General features: G+C 39.3%; 1 protein-coding gene across 1 annotated transcript; it reads left to right on the top strand.

Annotated features, from left to right (window-relative positions):
• Positions 1-693: 693 nt before the first annotated feature.
• CAAP1 (caspase activity and apoptosis inhibitor 1) lies at positions 694-20,258 on the top strand. The gene is made up of 6 exons (XM_040090364.2): positions 694-862; positions 1,838-2,038; positions 3,574-3,658; positions 4,324-4,399; positions 16,054-16,127; positions 19,885-20,258. Exons 1-6 carry the CDS (start codon positions 731-733, stop codon positions 20,226-20,228), a joined length of 912 nt encoding a protein of 303 aa, XP_039946298.1. The 5' UTR covers positions 694-730; the 3' UTR covers positions 20,229-20,258.
• The last annotated feature ends 598 nt before the right edge of the window (positions 20,259-20,856 follow it).

Here is a 20,856-nt window from a genome sequence, read left to right as displayed (position 1 = left end):
AGAATCATCAACGTTGGAAGAGAACTTTAAGTAATCATCAAGTCCACCATCCGCCCAACATTATCACTGTAACCACTGAACCATTAAACCACACCACCAGCACCCGATCCAGACAGGTTTTTAACACCTCCAGGGATGGTGACTCCACCATCAGGGCAACCTATTTCAATGCCTGACCACCCTAACAATGATAGATTAGATAGATAGATAGATAGATAGATAGATAGATAGATAGATAGATAGATAGATAGATAGATAGATAGATAGATAATCCCCCCCCGCCCCCCAATATCTAATCTGAATCTCCCGTGTCTCAGATTAAGGCCATTTCCTCTTGTCCTCTCACTGCAGGCACGGAAGGAGAGACCGACCTCCACCTCACTGCACCTTCCTTTCAGGGAGTTTTAGAGGATGATAGAGTCACGCCTGAGCCTCCTCTTCTGGAGACTAAACAACCCCAGCTCCCTCAGCCGCCCCTCATAAGACGTGTTTTCTAGGCTCTAGATCACCGATATTTGTGTAAACAGATGGCGGGCCCACGCGTGCCTGCAGTTTTACTGTGCCTCGCTAACCCCAAGCCATCCCCCCGTACGCTAACACGCCGTCCGCCTCAGGCCTCGGGCGCGGCCCCGCCGGCGCCCGCAGCGCGGGGTCGGCAGGGGGCGCTGCCCGCGGGTCTCGCCGGAAGCGGCACGCGTGCAGCGGCGCGCGGTGTGCGCGCGGCGCGGCCATGCCGGGCAGGAAGTCTTCCAAGGAGAAGAAGCGGCGCCGCTCGCGTTCCTGCTGCCCGGAGGGAGCCCCGGGGCCGGAGGGCAGCGACAGGAAGCGGCGGAGCACCGAGTCCAGCCACGGTGCCCTGGAGGTAGAGCGGGCGGAGTCGCGGGGTCTGGCCGGTGCCGTGCCGCCTCTGCCTTCCCGGGCGCGTTCCGGTCCCGGGCGTCCAGGCGGCCGAGGCCTAGCTGCGGTCCCTGCCGTGGGATGGCTGCGGGAAGGGCCGGGTTCAGTCGCGCTGGTCGGTGTGCGGCCTCAGGGAGTGGCGGGCGGGCGGCGCGGAGAGGACTGGCGCGCATCCCGGGAACACCGGTGTGCGTTCTCCAGGTGTAGGAGATGTGGAGTAAAGGCTCGGGTGGGCCCAGTCGTGGTTCTCATGCTTGTGGCGTTGTGAGACTTCTCAAGGATGTCTCGGTGTGCAAAAAATGGTTGTGACATGCACGCCTAACTGAATCCTGAGACTGATAAAATATATTTCTGGCGTTGTTGTTGGGTTTTTGTTTGTTTTTGTTGTTTTGTTTTGGGTTTGGTTGTTTTTTGGGTGGGTTTTTTTTTTTTTTGTTTTTTTTTTTTTGTTTTGTTTTGTTTTTATTCTAGAGGTCTTCCACTGATGTATGGAGGATGTATTTTCTAATGCAAACCCCATTTTAGTTCTGTGAAGACTGCCACGTAGGGAATCGTATGCCAATTTCTGTCTTAGCAGGGTAGCTGTAAATTATGAACTTTATGATTTAATTGCCCAGCGAATCAGATGGATTTCTTCTGCCTAAAGTGTGCTACCATGTGTAAGCACCAGCTAAGTATTTGCAGATAATATTTCTCAGTTAATATTTATGAGTACTTTTCACTTCTTGAAACTTAAAAAAAAAAAAATCCTTGCACAAGAATGTTTTCAGTAATAAAAAAATTAACTTCTGTAATGCAATTACCTTGCAATATGAAACACTGCAACTTGAGAAGTCCACATTAAGATGTACCTTGCATTTATGAAGGGAAAACTATTGGAAGCACAGCTGAGTTTCTTTCTTCTCTAATTCACTAGAAAATGTGCCTTCCTTGATCTTAGGAAACAAAATGCAATGTACTCTGCGGAGAAAAAGTGGAAGAAGCTGAACAACCCAGTGATATAGAAGAAGGAGGATTAGATCTCACTGTGTCGCTCAAACCTGTCAGTTTCTACATTGGGGACAAAAAGGAGATGCTTCAACAGTGTTTCTGTATCATAGGGGAAAAGAAACTACAGAAGATGCTGCCTGATACTTTAAAGGTACTGAAATACACTTACCATTTGTATACTTACCATGATCTTGAATGCTTGCATAACAAAGAATACTTACCTCTCGAGCCTAGTGTATTTATATTTTAAAAGCTGTCTGTGTATTTCTCAACTAAAGAAGTTTCTAAGAAGTCAAGTACGTTTCTTGAGTAGTATCCCATTCATGTGTCTGGAAGTGAGACTTCTTAAAGATTTGCTGTACTTATTCCAGGTTACTTTTGATACTGCTCAGCCATTTCTGATCTTCAGGTTCAGCTTTAGATTGTCCCTCTGTACTGGTTAGTTAAATGCAGAAGGATTTTCATGATTGTGAGGAGTAAATTCAGTAGTGTTGTTCACTAATTAATATGCTGGTTTTTAAATAAAATACTGATTTCTGTTTGTGGCAACTGATTTTCTTTGTATGGTATTAAAGCAATATCTGAGATAAGAAAATAAAGCCCATTCTTCATTAACAGCTTCTGAAGCTGTAATTCCTATGGCATAAAGCTAGAGTTTCACTGGCTTAGAACATATGCCTTTTGAGTCTTGTGAACAGCAGGACTTAGTAAAAATAAATTAGGCTAGCAGCATGTATGGACGAAGAGGCTGCAGGTGTCATCTGTGTAATGCTTGTTATTAGTTGTAAATTTTTTATCTTGAGGTTTTATCTTAATGAGTTGTATTATTAATATAAGTGAGACAGGACTTCTTCATTTTAAACACGTGGCAAATTGCACACAGGCTCATCAATTTCTCATCTCTGGCAGAAGAAAAAGAGGTTGAGAAGCTGGAAAGAAAGACATTACTGAGTTTGTAGGGAAATTGCCTCATAGTGTAGAACCAAACTTAGAATAGCACTGTGAGTGTTACAACCTGTTTAGCATCTCCTAATATTGGTACTTGTACATGTTATCATATCTCATTTGAAAAGGTGAAATTACCAAATGTCATCAAGATGTATGAGATGTGAAAGTAACTGGAATACCAATAAAATCTGCGGCAGTGTATGGTATGTACTGAGCATAAGAAATGGATCACAGTTTACATACTTTCTTTGTTTTCTGTGTTGTGATACGCAGCTGTTGGTGTGTTGGCAGTAGTATTATTTTCTCTAGTTTTTTGGACTTGGATTCAACGGTTGCCTCTGGTCTTTGCAAGCTTAATTATGTAACTCAGTTTCCCCCAAGTGATGGAAAATTAGGAATAACCAGGTCTGCAGTTGTTTGCTATTCCATGCTTCACACATAATGGTGTTTCTGGTGCTCAGTGTCGCAGCTGCAGTAAAAGCTCCAAGCTGTAGATCAAGTAACTGATGGTGTATATAGCTTAATTTTTCAGACAAAACCCACACATTCACTATTTCTTGTACTTGTTATAACTGAAACACTTGATTTTCTACAGCAGTTGCATCAATGCAGATCAGAATAATATGGGAGAGGCTTTAATCCAAGTTAACTCTTCATTACAGTAGGACATTACATTTTTAATTACTCTCTTCTCAGAAATTTTTAGTAGCTTGTGGTCTGTCTTACCTGTCTTCTTAGAGTTGTTCCATGGATGAAATCAAAAGACTTTGCATGGAGCAGTTGGAGCTGTTATCTGAAAAAAAACTGTTGAAGATACTTGAAGGTATGAATGAAATCAAAAGACTTCACTGCACACCAGAGAATAGTCTGCCTCAACTGGATTTGCACTCTTTTAGCTACGTAAATACATATGTATTTATACAGACAGACACTAGAAAGTATATATTAGTGTGTACATAATCCCTAAGTTCCACCAAGGCACACAGTTTGTATACTTCGATTAAGGATGTGACTTTCCAGCTTTTCACAGCTTTATTGACCTTGCATATGATATTTAAGGAATATAGAACTTATTTGTAAACATATTGCTGTCATGTCAATGAAAACTTTACAAGTCTGAGTGCTCCAGAGTATCTTGTTAATTCTGTATTTTTATTTTTATCTGTATTTATTCTGTATTTTTATTTTTATGATATTTATTTTTATCTTATTTATTCTGTATTTTATTTTTAGCACCTATAGTATTGTACTAAGAATAGCTAATCAGATTTTTTTGTAATCCAGTATAAATGTATGTGTAGCTAACAGTAGACTGACAAATAAGAGGTTTTGGTTTTGACTAAGTCTAATTTTAGAACTTCTGCTTTAACTGGGAAAAATTCTCTTTTGCTGATTGCAGTAGAGTCAATAATTAAGAATAAACCTAATCATGTAGTATTAATTTTATCACTTTCCTAAATTTTCATGTTTGAAACTGTGTATATCTAGGCAAGATTGGAGCTGATTCTGATACTGACGAGGAGGCAGATGGAGGAGACAAGACTGGAGGTGATTCAGTCAGTCAGTGAGTAAAAGACAAAACACTTTAATTTAAGGAGACTGAACAATTCAGAGATTTTTCATGGCAAATGATCAAATATATAATTGAAAGACCCAATTTCTATATGCTAATTAATTACTCTAGTTGAATGACAATGAACTGTGACTACTAGCAAGTGCTAATTACAAGATATGGCTTTGTCACTTTTCGATATTAAGTGTGTCTTGAGCGCAGAACTGGGTTCATGGTGGCATACCACACATCAGCTGAGTGATAATTAAATTACCATTTGTGGTAATTAAACATTCATACTTATGTCCTGCAACAGAAGTGGTGTGATTTACATTAACTGTCTTTGTGTGAGCTAAAGCAGTAAGCCCCTCCCACTTAGGTCCGCAAACTTTCAGTTCAACTGAAAGTTATCCCTTCTCTTCAACTTTCATTCTAGTCCTTCATTCCTGCCCCAGCTGAAGCAGCACTGACACTCACCTATTCAGTGTACTGTGTATAAGGGGTGCTGAAGAATGTAGAGTTTCAAGAACAGAGGCTTCCGGTTCCTTGCTCTTATCTTGGCATCTTGTCAGTTTTGTAGAAGACAGCACTTCTTAACCTTTTCTTGAAATGCTTCTCTGTTTTTTAAAGACCATTTCTTTGTCAGGAGTTCACCAGTTTGATAGTTTCTGTAGAAGTAGTGAAGGGAAAAAGAAAGTTGCTAGTTATCACGCACAGTGCATCAAGTTTAGTGAGGCTGACTTGTTTCTAGAAGACTAATAAGCTTTTATATTTTCAATACTGATCTGATTACAGCTGGTCCACAGATTCAGGACGCACTTAATAAACCCCTGAGACAGTAAAAGACAAAGCACCAGTGATGGGCAGATTAAAGTAACCTAGCTACTGGTTTGGTTAGTTTATCTAAAACTCCTCTAACAAGAACAAATGGATGGGAAAGGTAGTAACACTAATTCAACTTTCACATTCTGGTCAATATTTTTCTTTAGCAGAGACCTGGTTTCTGATCCTGTCTTTGATTTAAAACAAGCTGTGAAGTTATTGCATAAAGTAATTTTCTTTGATGACTTTTCATTGTACAAATATGCTAGAAAGTGGAGTGAATACAAAATTATTTTTCATTCTTTTTCTTGTGATACAGTTTTAATACCCTTTGTTTCTTCTAAGGTTCCATTTGGAGCCCATTGTTAATGTATCCCTCTCTTCTATTTGTTGCCGACATGATCTGTTAATGGGGTTAGCATTAGTCAGCTTTAAAAACTAGTTGTCTTATTTTGGACATTGGCCTCCTGTTTAGAAAAGCAGATAGAAAAATTTTAAAACTACAAAATACACTAAAGATTGGGTCTCCATGTAGTGTAGTGGTCTCTTTATGTAGAGTAATCTGTTAAGTGATTGATAATTTGCCAGTGAACTTCTAAATAGAGTGAGAAGACAGACTTGCTGGCTAAATAAGCCATAAAAAATACCCTAGGGTTTTGATTCCCAGAGAAATAATATATTATGGGGTTCTATTTTGAGTTTTTGTTTAAAGCCTAACTCACAAGCTTTTTAGTATTGCAAAATATGCGAAATGTTCTTTATCTCCAATATGTATGGCAGGAGTAGTGCTGCTGGATTTTAGTAATGTTGTTCTGTGTCTGCAAGATATTTCAAAGCTACTGTTGAGACATATATTTATGATCCTTTGATACAGTAGATTGGGTAAATTCTTTCTTATATGGAAATTATTTGAGCTGGTAAGGTAAAAATCTAAAAAGAGGAAATTAATGAATAAAGCTACAAAATAAAAAGAATCAAAATTTATCAGTTTTTAGCTAGTGAACATCTGAAGAAACTTAACCTATTTTCTCATGTCAATTAGGAAGGTTTCAGTAACTGACAGTAAATCAAGAAGAAACTGTGTTTAAAAAAGGTAAAAGAAACTGAGAGATGTTGGTCATAATGGTAGAGCAAATTGCTTCCTTTGACAAACTGTGATTGAGATGTCCCTTGTTCTTGTATCTGTATCCTGATAGTTTAGGGTTTCAGACTCCTCCAAACTGGGCAGGCAAGAAAGGATGGTTTAGGAATTGAGAATTTTCTTCTGCCTCTCAGAAATAGCATTCTGCATAGGTGGGTGCTGTCTGAGAACCTTGGCTCCACAGTTCAGCTGTGTGCTAGCATTAACAAAAAACAAAACGGAAAAGCTGTTTGTGTGATAGAAAAAAATAAAGGGATAGGAGAAAATGAGGAGAATTAAGGTTTTATGTTAATCTTGAAGTCCAATGCTCAGTAAGTAGACCAATATGATACTTTTACAACTGTAACAGTCAAGAGCCTTTTTTACTAAGTGGTCTAATCTTTGGGCCTTAGGTCAGCTTCTTTATAATCTGTGTGTAAATAATTATAAATGCAGATTTTCAAAACTTCAGAAAACTGTTTCAGCAGCAAGTCAGCCACCAGAGAGGCTTAAGGTGCAACTGTGAAAAAATAGTGAAAACGGCACTAAGACAAACAAGCACTGTTTGTAATCATTAATTATAATTCTAATCTGGATTTAAGTAGGTGAATTTGTTTTCCCTGGGAATAGAAAAGACTTTCCATGACAAAAAGGCAGTTTCTCTGTTTATATTATCACTGTTAGTTCTTTCTAGGTTATCTTCATTACTTGTGGCTTTCATGTAAATGACCTTTTTTTCCTGCATTCCATTATAGCTTATTTGGTTTAAATTTGACTTGTACTAGTTGTTTTCATGGAAGTGTAAATGTGGAAAGGGAAAAAGTGAGTAGCAAGTTGTACTCTAATCAAAAGTGTTTTAGCTGATTGGAAACATCCCATTGTTTCTTTCACTATTGTCCTTTGAAAAAAAATTAATGCAACAAATATACCTGAAACAATCTGCATGTATTAACTGAAATCCAGAAAGCTAGAATCAATACATCTAAAGAAATTTCAAATGAAAAAAGCAAATGACTCTCTAAAAACCTGTTTCCTGTCTCTAACAGCTAAAAGTATCAGGAATTTAGGGAAGTTTCTCCAGGTGTGGTATTTCTTTATGATACCTGACAACCGCCAATGCCAAAAGGAAGGAGCCTCCTCTCTCAGCAAGGGGGACATCACAGCTTTATTTTGGAGTCCTTACCCATGGACGCCGGTGCCAGAGAGTGCAAGCCCCCTTGTCCCGGAGCTTTTTCCCCAGGAGTGACAGGCCCAGAGGCAGGGACAAGCCACTGCCCAATCAGTGACAAGGTGGGAGTGGAACAGAGTTGGGTTACATTCCAGTGTGGGAGGATGGGCGCAGCCGAGCAGGGACAAACCATGTGATACAGTTAAAGGGGAACAGGGAAAATACATTACAAATCTGATGAAACACAATATAAACCCGATTAGTGCATTACAAAATTGTGCTAGCTTGAAGGCAAAACTAGCGAGAGAATCCAAGTCAGAAAAAACAATTTAACAGGAGAGGAAAAAAAAAAAAGGTAAAATAAAATAAAACACATGCAATAGTACAAAAGATCACTGACAGAGTCAGAATACAACCTGAAACCGTGGTGGCAGCAGTCCAGATGAAGTGGTCCTGTTGAAGCAGTGTTCCCACAGAAAGGTCTAGTAGCTCTTCTCCTCTGAGAATCCAGTTGGTAAGGCTGCCTGTGCTGTCCCAAATCCCAAATTATATCCAGGTGGGAATGCTTGGCTCCTCCCCCTGGGCAGAGCATCTCACAATAGGCTGATATAATTTTATCAGTCTTGTAATGCATCCTTGATTGCCCATTAAACAGAGATAACTCCTGGAGAGAGTTACCTATGAGTCATGCAGCAGGGCATGGATGGGCCATTAATAGAAGATAGTCTGGAGGGAAGGAGCAAGGGAAACACTGCCCAACCTAGTTTCAACATCTCATGTAGATGGTGATAGAATACATACTTTGGGCACATCTTACATTGTAACCTAGGACAAACATTTCCCCTTTTCTTATTAAATTGAGAAGGAGGAAGGCTCAGTTCGTGGGAGATGGTCAGAGTTCAGACTTTGAGTACCTTCTAGGTTGGAGAAGAAAAAATGACATCTAGTGCAGATAAACTGTTCAGAAAAATACTGTTAAGGGAAGATGATAATTAGAAGAAGAGGGTTCGGCGCTCTCTCCTCCCCCAGGCAGCACTGGCCACTTGTGGGGCCTCTGCAGGTGGCTTTGCAGTTTTAGGGATGAAAGGTTTCACCCACTCAGCTGGCACCCCCTTGAGACCTGAGGGAGTGGACACATAGGTGTACCCATGACCCCAGGTGACTTGATCATGAGGACTTTTTGTTCCTCTAGTCGCTGGATCCTTTACTATCGTATCAGGTGACTTTTGCTGAAAGGCAGAACCGGTTAAAGCAGGATTATTTAATTTAATATTTACATTTTCTAGTTTTTTTGAAAAATTCCCTTTGGACCCTTGAGACCTCCCACCCCCATTGTCCTGAAAGTCCAGAAATTGCTTCTTTAAAGGGCATTGAGATGCCCAATGTCCAGCCTGATCGCACAGGAGACACGTTGTTCTTCTCTTGGGCCATGGTTGTGGCACAGGCGCAGGAGGCACAGTGTCTGCAGCAGCAGCTTTTTGTGGCGGCTTGACTCTGGAACTGTGGCTTTGATGAGCCTTTATGAAGGGAATCTTCCTGGCACACACCTGGAGCATGTCATGTAAAGTTGGAGCCAGTTCTGTGGACAGGCTGAGGATAGCTGCCTTGCACCGTTCATTTGCATTGGCCAGAGCCATCTCCTCCAGGACCTGTTCCTGGGCTCCTTCATTCTAAACCTGTAACTCGATAACTCGTGTTAACCGCTCCACAAATGTTAATAAAGGTTCTGATGGAAGCTGCTTTATTTTACTGTAAGGTTGGAAAGACTTATCGGGCTGGGTTGCTAATTGAATTGGCAGATTCTTATTAGCAACAGCCATTTCAGGATTTTGCCAAAACTCCGAAAGTAAATCTTTTTGGAGGTCAAAGGGAACTGTAGTATTCCTTGCTAAATTTGCTTTTAAACGGTTGCAAGAGTACTCTCTTTCATATCCAAATCTGGCCTGAGCTTTGCGTAAACCCTGAATCGCTTGTTGGGGGAAGGGTTCCCAATTACTGTGGACAGCACCCCCTCTTTTTGACTGTTGATATGTGAAAGGGATGGCAGAAAAGCCGAGATTGCTTCCGGCTTCCGGGTTCGTGGCTCCCACCTGCCTGGGGCATAGGAACTGGGACTGTGGGTGGGGAAACCGTGGGAACCAGGGGCAGGGAGGGGCTGGAGGCTTGAGTCACACAGGGAGGAGTCGGAGGGCGGAGGTTTGAGGGTAGGGGGCAGAGTCAGAGGAGAGGACAGTGCCAGGAACAGCACCAAAGGGAGGGAGGGGTCTGGAGAGAAGAAAGGATTATGAAAGGGATTGTTGGAAGGAGGGACAGACAAAGGGAGAGACTCCTTGTGGCTCGAGAGCACATGGCTTTGGACATTTTGGGACAAAGGAATCCCCTCCATCTTTTGACCACCCCATTTGGGGATCACTAAGATTGGAGGTTTGAGTACTCAGACTGTCTGCAAAGGTACAAGCTGGGGAAAATCCACAAAGAACTGGCTTTTTTCCCTTTTCATTTTGCTTTTGCAATGCAAACTTATTTTTTAAGCTATAAAAAGCAAAATTTGCATTTTCTTTATTATTAGAGGAGCCAGATTCAACTATTTTACTTGCAACAGCTTCCCAAAATTCCGGGAAGTTTATTTGCTCTCATGATACATCTGAAAATTGAGAAAATATGTATCAAATTAATTTTTTCAACTGTTTCTTCATTCAACAATGGGTCCTGCCATTTTCCAAGGCACTTAAATTTGATAATAGACTCTCTTTTGAGACACAGACAGCCTAGCACCCTTTTTTGGCTCAGATTTTAAGTTTCTGTGTCCCCTTTAACTGTGGCTGGGAAACCAAAAGTTAAAAAACCCTTGCTGGAGAGAAAAAAAAAACAAAAGGGGAAACAGTTATCCTTTCCATGCCCCGCCCCCCCCCCCCCCCCCCCCCCAACCCCGGCTGCCAAAAGGAACGTGCTATTAAAGCACCCTGAAGGTTTACTCTGAAAACAAAAACCTTCCCCGAAAGGAAAAAACCCTTTTTCCTGAGGATCAATGCCTCTTAAAAAGATTTTCCCTTAGAAAACACAAAGTGGTACTCACCAAAAATCCAGTGTTCAGATGAATCTTTCCTTTCTTTCCCAATCACTCCTTTTGCCTGAGACTGACCCTTTTTGGTGCAAAAATAGCTTCCAGTCCCGGATCCCAGGGTCAACTTTCTGTGAACATGTGGTCACCTTCCCTGGGAGCAGCCTGCCGGTCGGGGGCTTCTTTGCAGCACTCCGATGGGATTTTTGAGTCCAAAGGAGAAAACTGCAGGCCTGGCTTGTAGAATCCTGTGTTTTGGAGACTCCACAGCGAACGCCAAGCCTGACGGGTCTGTCTCTGCGTGGGTGGGCTACATTTCATGACTCACGTACCTGCGTGAGATTCTTTGGCCACGTGCTTCCTGAGTGGTTCTTCCAGCTTTCTGGGAGCCTCTTTTGGCTTCAATCTGCACGTTTGGCGCCAGATGTGGCATTTCTTTATGATACCTGACAAACGCCAATGGCAAAAGGAAAGAGCCTGCTCTCTCAGCAGGGGGCGGTATCACAGCTTTATTCTGGAGTCCTTTCCTAGTGGACACCGGTGCCTTGTCTCTGGGCTTTTTCCCCAGGGTGATGGGCCCAGAGGCAGGGACAAGCCACTGCCCAATCAGGGACAAGGTGGGAGTGGAACAGAGTTGGGTTACATTCCAGTGTGGGAGGATGGGCGCAGCCGAGCAGGGACAAACCACGTGATATAGTTAAAGGGGAATAGGGAAAATACATTACAAATCCGATGAAACACAATATAAACCCAATTAATGCATTACAACATCCAGGTGCAGGAAAGTTACAAAATTCAGATCTTTACATGAAGCTTTTAGGTGGTATCGCATCTAATTGTAAATTGAATCTTCTTTTTTTGTTTTTTTCATATATCCTCATTCAGTTGCCAGAAGTGGAAGTTCTGAAGCTTTTCCTAAATTTCAACAATGTAAAAGCTTAACATGCATACATTAGCACATACAACATTTGTTTTTTTACTTTATCACCAGCTTGTTCTGCATTAAGCGCTAGAAATCCTGTAATAATCATGACAAAGAACTGAAGAAGTAGGGCCTATGTTTGCCAGTAATTGGAAAATGCTGTTGTAGTAGATACATTTTGTTTTTTGTGAGCTCTGTATAGGTTTTTGAATATGCAGTTCTCAGATTTTTGTTGCTGTTTCTGTGTTACTGTCTGCAATAGGATACTGTTAAAGCAACAGAATTACTGTATACAAAGCTTCCAACTTGAAGTCAGATATTTAATTGACAGGAGCCAGATAATGTCGTGGAAAACCAAGCAGGCATTCTTCATCTTGTTCAAGAGGTGTTAGCATGTTTTTGAGCTATTTCTTTGCTTGTACCTGGATTGATTCTTCAAATATCCTCCAGCAGAACAAGTGAAAGTAAGTTATATGCTGTAGTAGTAAAACATTATTAAAAGTACAGGCATTCTGATAACACTATAATGATCAATTTTCACATGGGTCTGAGTAAATAATCTTTTGCTTTCAAAATCATGATGAGCTTATTTATTTCACTGAGTGAAAATTTGCAGTTTAATTTTTAATTCTCTTTCAAGAATTTATAAGCATTTTACTTATTTGCAGTCAAAAGTGCAGTTTTTGCTTGTTTTCTTTTGGAATGGCTAGCAGTTTAAAGTATTGTCTTGTTATAACATGTGCTCCTGGCTACTGGGCTGTTCACAAGCATGCAGTTACCATCTGATATTTGGGCCTGCAGGACAGTTTGGTTATTTTCAGCATTTGGAATCACTGTAACAAATGGCTACATGAGTCACTGAACAGATACATTAGCATTTGGCTGATTTGCTCCACTGCCTTCTGTTATTGTGGTGTCCTCAAACTTCACCTGTAGCAGGACTGATGGACTTTTCCTAGCTTATTAAGCTATTTGATTAACACCTGTCTTTTGAGAGACCTTTCTTGAGGCACTATTTTGTAAAAACCTTTTTCCCTTTTGTTTTTTTAACTTGCTATTTAATGCTCGTTAATTATTTTAATTCTCATTTGTCATTGAAAACTGTCCTTGGAACAAAAATTTGCAGGAATCTTTGAAGGACTTGGGACTTGTGCAAGTGTTTTTTAGGCCTGGAACTAAGTGCAAAGACAAATTTTAATTCAGAAATGAATTAATTATGTCAAAAATAACAGAGGTCCTGATCTCAAGTCTCAGTGGAGTTTTAAGTGAATGATACTTTTCCTTCTGGTCTTCTGATACCACTGAAACCTGGTATCTCTGCCACCAGTATTGAAAAGCTACTGTCTTAATCCTTAGCCATCTGCTCCTCTGCCAGTACTCCTTTTCCTAACCTTTGCTATGTTTTTACCCCACTTTGCATAATCTCGTGCATTTGGGTACCAAATCACCTTCGAACCCAGAGGTCTTTGAGAGGTGTACAAATTCCTGTAGCAAATTGTGTACAGAAACCATTTGTGTGAGCCCAGTTAGGCATTACACTAGTGTGGTGCATGCCAACGTAAAGTGCATATTCTATGTAAAATAAGGTAAATTTAAAATTTACAACATTTGTTGTCAACAAATTGTTACTGTAGTTAGCTTCTTTCTGCTGAAAAGGTCATTCGGTGAAAATGTTATTCTGTTAACAACAAATAAATAAAAAATGCTGAGTTTATTGCTTGGAAGATGGACTTTGAACTTAACTGTCATCTAAAGAGAGAAATATAAAGGCTGACAAAAGGGAGAAACTCCAAATTACTATTGTCATTGTAAGTACATGCTGTACTTACCAGCATAGCATGAAAGAAGAGAGTATTAAATGTGTATAAGGTCCCTTAATTTTAGAATAATTTATCTTCTGCTCCCATTGTTTGAAGACATGGTATTGTGCTGCCCTTTCTTAAATGCATACCACAGTACAGATAATTAGGGAAAAATATCTTTCACTAGCAAACAAATAAAACAAGTCAAAAGCCAAACTGAACAGTGGACTTAAAATGATCTGTTGGGCCAGTAGATGGTGCAAAATTCCTGCCTATGAAACAAAGACATGAAAGTTCACCAGCACTGCAGTGCAATCAATTCTGAGAGAGTAAAACATGCTGTAAAAAATTCCTAAAAATTCTTCTGCTGTCCTGAAAAATTCTTTTGCTGACAGTAAGTAGTCTCTAAAGGAATGTGGTTTTGCTGTAATTATTGTTAAAGTCAGGGCATCAGGAGGAAACTTCACAAGTTTCAGTGTGTGATTTTTTTTAAAGTTGGTAATTTCTTTTTACATGGCTGTTAAAATGGCTGTTAAAATGGTTGTTAAAATAGTTGTAGATAATTTCACAGCCAATGTTTGAACTATAGAGGTCACTGAGTTTTCTCTCAAAGCGGTAATTACAATTCCTTATCAGACATCAGGGTGCTACCAGAGTTGTGAAATCTGCTGTCTGCATACTACCTAGTGTAAGATCAGTTTTTTTCAAGTGACACTTTGCTGTCCAGTGCAGACATGACTACTGAGTTCAAAATGGTGAGCTATGTGTGTGAAGGAGGATGGGACATGGACAGCCGAAACTGCTTATGCTCTTAGTGATGATCAGGGTATATCACAACCTAATTTTGGTGAAGAGTTAAGTAACTAAATATAACAAATTTACAAATTTTTAGGAGTTGCTTTAAAAAAACAAACAACAAGTCCCTCCCCTCCCCAAAAAAACCAAAACAAAAAAAACACCACCAAAAAAACAACCACAGGTAGTTCCATCCACATCAGCTGACCACTGGCTGGTCTGAAGTCCACATCTCTCCCTGTCTGCTGGCAAAGAAGCCCACAAGGTTTGTATCTTTGCTGCGGTTGTTGCTCAGATCTCATTGTGCATGCAGGCCTCTCTAATGGCAGGTGCAGGCCTGTGATTGTCCCCAGTAGCTAATACGGTTCATCTTTGGGGTAACTAGTGCTCTATTATGGTCCCTCAATTTGCCTACTTGCAGAACTTGGTCTATTTTTGGAATTTTGCCTCTGATTTTACAGTCTATTTCATACCTTAGTCCCAGACCTCACATCCTGCTTGTTGTCTAGACTAGCATGAGGTTTGCTGGTGAATTACAAGCTGCATGACACTGAAAACCTAGAGAAAGTGTGCATTTTTTAATTTTGATTTCTGGCAGCACAGTCCTATAGGCCCTTCTGACCTGTGTCCCCTTTACAGTTGCTGGTACACGCGTGTGGGCATATTTAGATTATTCTCACCTTGTTTGGAAAAAGAGTTAGTGTAGCCATGTGATTCAATAAATAGGCAGAGCAGACTGGTGTCCACATCCAGGGCTTTGCTAGGCAAGTGTATTGGCCTGTTTATTTTCCTTAATGAGTTATTACATAATACTTTACACATTTATGTTCCAATGGCTAAAGAAAAGTGGGAGAAAAAGGAGAGTCTGTTATGTACCACTTCAGAAAAGGAAATAGAAATGAAAATAATTGCCTGTCATACCACAATGGCTAGAAACATCATGTTCTTCCTGATAAAACGATTGGACGCGTGTAAAAAACCCGACTTGTGGAGCATGAGGAAAATAGATAGGTGTTCATTTTCAGGAAAACCCTAAAGGCCACTGCTGAAAAACAATTTGTTAGTCATTATATTTACATCTGTGATACCACAATACTGCTTCCTTTTTATAGTGTTAAGTTCCCATCGGCAGGACAGCTGCACTGATTCCATATTAATACAGATGAAGCCAATGCCACACTAACATAGTTTAGGAATTTGGCAATTCTCTTGTCAAAATGCTCACCACGTGAACTGAACTCTTCCTGTGATTCTCGATCCTTCTGCCTGTGCCCTTCCTGTATGTTTTAACTTATTTTCACAGTTTGTTAAACTAGTATGTGTGAAGTGCGTGAAGGACATTAACATTTCACTGAAGTGTCTCTTTCTTACCCTTGTGTAAAGAGTTGAAGTCTGTTATGTCAAGAGTAGAAACCTTTAAATAAGAGAAACAGAGAAATGCAGGTACTGAATACACTGTAAGAACTGAGTTGTAAACAGTTTCATTTTAAAAAGTATCCCTTTGTGAAACAAAAAGATTCTGGTTTAGGACAGGTTGGTGATGGGCTGATGATAATTTCATGGAAAAATCTTTTTACTTTCAAAATAATACAGTAAGTGTTAGTATTTGAGCAGCAGAAACTGTTGTTTTCCCAAACCATTTAATTATGTGACAATTTATTTTGAGTTTTACAGAAAAGCTCCTAATATGAGGAGCTTTTCCTTTATAACTGCTCAACTGTGGTTCCTCAGTTATAACCATTGAGGATTGTTACTCTAATAGGCAAGGATTCAGTGGAAATAATTGCTTTATCCTTGTGTATCAGAAGGCAGACCAAAAAAGTTTCATTTTCAAGTGCTGGGATTAGCTCTGTGTGTATTCCTTCTGCCCTTATTCCTACTGTAGCTGCTACTACATCATAATTTTTTAGATTCTAAAAAATGTTCTGTTAAATTTTAAATTACAGTAATTAAAATGTGTTCTTAATTGTTTCCAGACAGGACAACAGTATAGACTCAACTTCTTCTCTGAGAGAAGACAGCAAGCTGGAAGGTCAGGAATCAAAACAAGGTATGTAGTAGAAAAAGCTGAAATTTTGTGTTCTTGATGTTGTCTGATGTGACTAATTCCAGGTAGCTGACAGCTTTCTTGTGAACAGAGAATGTACATTCATTGAGAAAAAAAATATTTTGTCTTGTGTACTTTCTCTTGTTAAGTGCAAAAATGCAGCTTGTGAGACATTCGAGTACTATAGTGATTGGGAGGATAGAAAATGCAAAGGCAAGTAAGTTACTGATGCACTTTTGTACTTTCTACACAAGAAAACAGTATTTTAGCTTGCAGTAGTATTTGTTTTATTCTAATCATTAAATCAGCAATTATAACAATTGCCAATGTCAGTTTGTGCATGAAGCACTAGAACTATAGGTGTTTCTTTCTCAGCCTGTTTATTTTCAGTTTGACTTCAGAAAGATCAGAAATAGCTCTTCCAGTCAAAGAATGTTGCGAATTCTTTTAAACTACATTTCTGTTCCGTAAAGTAAAGATCTACCTTTATTTCCTTCTTGCAACTGAAATATCACAATTCAGATTGTTGCCTAAAAGACATCTCTTGGCATGACTTCGTGAAACATGTTTCTTTTATGAATTAGTTATTGAGAAGAGTTAAATGGGAAAAGAAAGAGTCATATGTAGTAAGAGCATCAGAACTCATAGGAATAAATAACTGTGACTGTGAATAATCCTTTAAATGTTGCTTGTTTTACTACATGGAGGAACCTTAGAACTGACAGATTTCCTGCTGATTTTTTTCTGCTTCTGTGTTATCAGAGGGAATTGATGGTTATTGCAAGTGATATAGTTGTTTTTTACGACCTAAACAACCAGAATATCATCATGGCTTTGGGCTGTAACAGTGGCTCCACTCAAGATGTTAGTTTTAAAGAACTTCTGAGAATAGTATGTAGATTAGAAAGTATAACTCCAGTCATTCTCCTTCACTGCAGTCTGAGAAGCTGTGGGAAAAAGAATGAAAGAATAAGGAAAAGTGGATAAAATAAAATTTTAAAATGGAATTAAATGTGCTAAAATTAATTTTGCAACTGTAGATGAAGGAAAAGTTACCAAAATGAAAAAAATAATGAGAAATGCCTGCCATTATCCTTAAAATAAAACACAGATGCAAAAGAAGGAAATAAAATCTGTTAGCTCATTAAACATCTGTAGGCCAAAAAGCTTGTTTGAACATTGAATTATGCAGTGTTAGAGGTTCCAGTTTCTAAATAGAGCAAAGGTGTTCTGCCCAGCTTCTCACCATTACTAAGTCTGGGACAGACATGAATGACTTAATTTTTTGTTCCTTCTTAATGTGACCAGTTGATTCCAAAAGGAATCCCATGATGGTCTGACCCCAGCCAGCAGTAGGCACATGCCAAGCCCTCAATTACTTGTCCTGCAACCAGCAAAACAAAATGAGAACAACTTATGAGGCAACATAAAGACTCTTCAATAAGTGAAGCAAGAGCTGTACCTTGCAGCAAATGAGAATTAGAGACTTAGTCACAATCTCCCATTGGCAGCCAGATTTTTAGCCACTTCCTGGAAAGCAGAGCCTCAGCATGTATGGCAGTTACTTGGAAAGGCAGATACCAGTGTTGCATGGCAGAGCATATCCCTTAGGTCAGTTTGCCTCAGCTGTCCTGGCCCTGTGTCCTTCCCAGCCTCCCAGTTTACTCTCTATGGGGTCAGAGTGAGAAATAGAGAAGGCCCTAAAGCTGTGCTAGCACTCTTCAGTGGTAGTCAAACTGTTGTATTACCAACACCGTTTCAGAAACAAATCCAAAAGCAGCATCATGCACTCTGCTGTGAAGAAAATTAACTCCATCCCAGCCAGACTCAGTACAGGTCAGTTTAATTTTGGCAGTAAATTAGGATGAGCAGGCTCAGATGTTAAGTTTCAGGCTTTGAACTGTGATCCAGTGATGTCGATGATTTTTTGATCCATGGAAATGCTGCTTGGTTGACCAGCATGTTTGGTAAGTACTGACTGATACTGTGAAGCAAGACAGAAAAAAATTTACCATTTTAATCCTGTTGTTTCCCATTCTGATCTTTCACATACATTGTGGCTTGCATGTTAAAAAGATACTGTTCAAAGATGACTAAATGAATGGGAAACTGGGTAAACTATATATGAAACTGAAATATTAATCATGAAGTTTCTGTCACAGTAGGAACAGGCCAAGACTACTTAGGATAAAGAAGACCCCTTGTATGTTAATCTCATGAGTAGTTTTTATACACATGCTGTGAGGAGAACTTTTTTGTAGCTTTGTTTATTTTTTAGGCTTTCAGATTTTATTACTCCAAAATTGTGAATTATCTTGCTAAAAAAAAAAGGCGAAAAGTGATCTATAAACTTCTTTTATATGTCTTAACATACATTTTCATGAGCTGAATATGCTTTCCTGTTAGCTTTGTTTGGAATTTTTGATGTGCCACATACCTTTGCTGTGTATATGAGTTCATTCTCAGGATGTGTGCAGAATTCTTAAATCTGAACTTAAATGCTGTGACAATCAGAGCCTAATACAGAGTGATCAGGACTGAGTAACTGAATTAAGTGTCTATAGTACAAGAAATGTTTAATACTGAATCAGCAATACCCTAATGTTTTAAAATATTACTATTGTTTATAGAACTATTTTGAGATGTTTTGATCCTCCTTTCCTCCCTCCTTTTGCTTTTTAAGTGGAGAAATTGCATTTATAGCTTTCAAAGTAGTAATTTCTTTTTCACACTCTCAGAATGGGAGGAATGTTTTAAACCCCAAGAAAAATAGATCTTCCTAAGATATTTGAGCATTTTTCGTGTATTAATACCAAGTGTGTACAGGTACCGTAAAGCATATTAAATTTTTTTTTTTAAAGTAACATTTTTCTAAAGCTTTGGGGTTTTTTTCCTGTGTAAGTAGTAAAAATGGTATTACTGAAAGTAGTAAGAAGTAATATAAAGTGTATACTCAGTAACTTTACAATCATCTAAATACACATTATTCATTTTAAGCTGGACCCAATCTTGCTCTATGTTTCCACATTTACAAACGTTTTTGAAAGAGTATGGACTTCTGAGGCCAGTGTGTCAAAAGCAAGTCCTGCTGTAGTCAGATTGAGAGAACAGTTAGTCAGGTTCTGTCAGAGCTTTGCTTTTATTTTATTGAGCTACCTCTTCTAATCATGTTTTTAAAAACAAACTCCAACTTTCAGCCATAATTAAAAACCAAAGTCTTAAATTCCTCCGTGTTTTTACATCTGAATTGAATACATCCTGTAAGACTAATGATAGATTCTTGAATAGTTGCACTATAAACATAAAAATAATTTTTAGCCTTGTGTTTCACTATAGTGCCACTCCTCTTAAAAAACATGACATAGTTGAGTGTAATTTTTGAAGCTGCATTCTGAAAATTGGGTTTATTTAAGAGATAAACAAAAATCATTTTTGCACTGCAAAAGCTTTCTTTAATATAAAATTTTTTGACAATTTAATTAGGAAAATAGATCATGTGGCTTCATAGGAGGGAATAAATTTTTCTGGAACTGCTGCTTTGCCATATTGCATGTTCTTTTAGATTGGCATAAAAATGCGTTAACACTTGCAGAAATTAGCTTTAAAAGTTGGATGAGGAAAGGAAGAGGAATTGGTTATCTTACAGATTTTTTTCACTCTCTTAATTTGCCGAATAACACTTTAGGCAGAAGTGATTTTCTAAGTTGAGGTAAAAACAGTTCTGTCAGGCAACTCTGTGATAGTTATATTTCTGTTACAGGCAAGGGAGAAGATAGTGATGTCCTCAGCATAAATGCAGATGCATATGATAGTGACATAGAAGGCCCATGCAATGAAGAGGATGGCCCAGATGTGCAAGAGAGCACTGTCAGAAGTGGAGCTGGTCAGATAGATGACCTTCAGAAGGACATTGAGAAGAGTGTGAATGAGATACTGGGGTTGGCAGAGTCCAGCCCACAGGAGCCCAAAGCAGCAACCTTAGTTGTTCCTCCATCAGAAGATGTTCAGCCATCAGCACAACAGCTGGAGCTTTTGGAACTCGAGATGAGGGCCAGAGCTATTAAGGCTCTGATGAAAGCTGGTGATGTAAAAAAACATCCCTGAGACTCTTCTGATTTCATTTTCACTCTGTTTAGAAGGAGGTGATGTCTGTTCTCTTCAGTGCTACAGTATGTTTGGGTTGAGTGTGACATTCCTCATTCAGGCTCTGTTGTGTATCCTGACCTGTGGTTCAGTGGTTTTGTTGCCTTCAGTGTGCTGCTTCCGTGAGATGCACCAAGGTGGTTGTTTCCCTGAGATGAGGTGTCCTTGTGCTGGGTCACCTCCTCAGGGAGTCACACCACATGTATATCTGTGCCAGGAACTTGGTGCCTTCCAAAAAGGTTTTTGTAGAATCTTGGCATCATAGAATGGTTAGGGTTGGAAGAGATTTCAGACTGCTTAATTCTTTGGGGCCCATCTCATCATTATGTAGGTATTTTAATTAGAATGTGATGCTTTGTGTAAAAGCATACTCAAGTTTTTGAAATTTGAATTCCTAAAGGGGAGGATTTTTACCTTTCAAATAAACAGTTGAACATGTTATTTTCAGAGTTATGAAACTACCTGAAAGAGACAGAGCAGAGTTTATTACACTGCCATGTAGTTTCGTCACTTTTCTCCACTCTTTTCTTTTGTATTGTAACTGAAGAAAGCAAAGTTTCTTCCTAAGTGTAAAGCTTTCCTTTTGAAT

The sequence above is a fragment of the Hirundo rustica genome, chromosome Z (genome assembly GCF_015227805.2).
Source record: "Hirundo rustica isolate bHirRus1 chromosome Z, bHirRus1.pri.v3, whole genome shotgun sequence".
NCBI lineage: Eukaryota > Metazoa > Chordata > Aves > Passeriformes > Hirundinidae > Hirundo > Hirundo rustica.
Note: the sequence above shows the minus strand (reverse complement) of the source record. Positions and strands in the feature narration are given on the sequence as shown.

Bases quoted from the DNA above. Each gene is read 5' to 3' on its own strand.
- CAAP1 (XM_040090364.2), top strand. From the start codon at position 731: ATGCCGGGCAGGAAGTCTTCCAAGGAGAAGAAGCGGCGCCGCTCGCGT. The intron at 2,039-3,573 runs GTACTGAAATAC...CTGTCTTCTTAG, and splicing joins TGCTGCCTGATACTTTAAAG to AGTTGTTCCATGGATGAAAT. The intron at 4,400-16,053 runs GTGAGTAAAAGA...AATTGTTTCCAG, and splicing joins GGAGGTGATTCAGTCAGTCA to ACAGGACAACAGTATAGACT.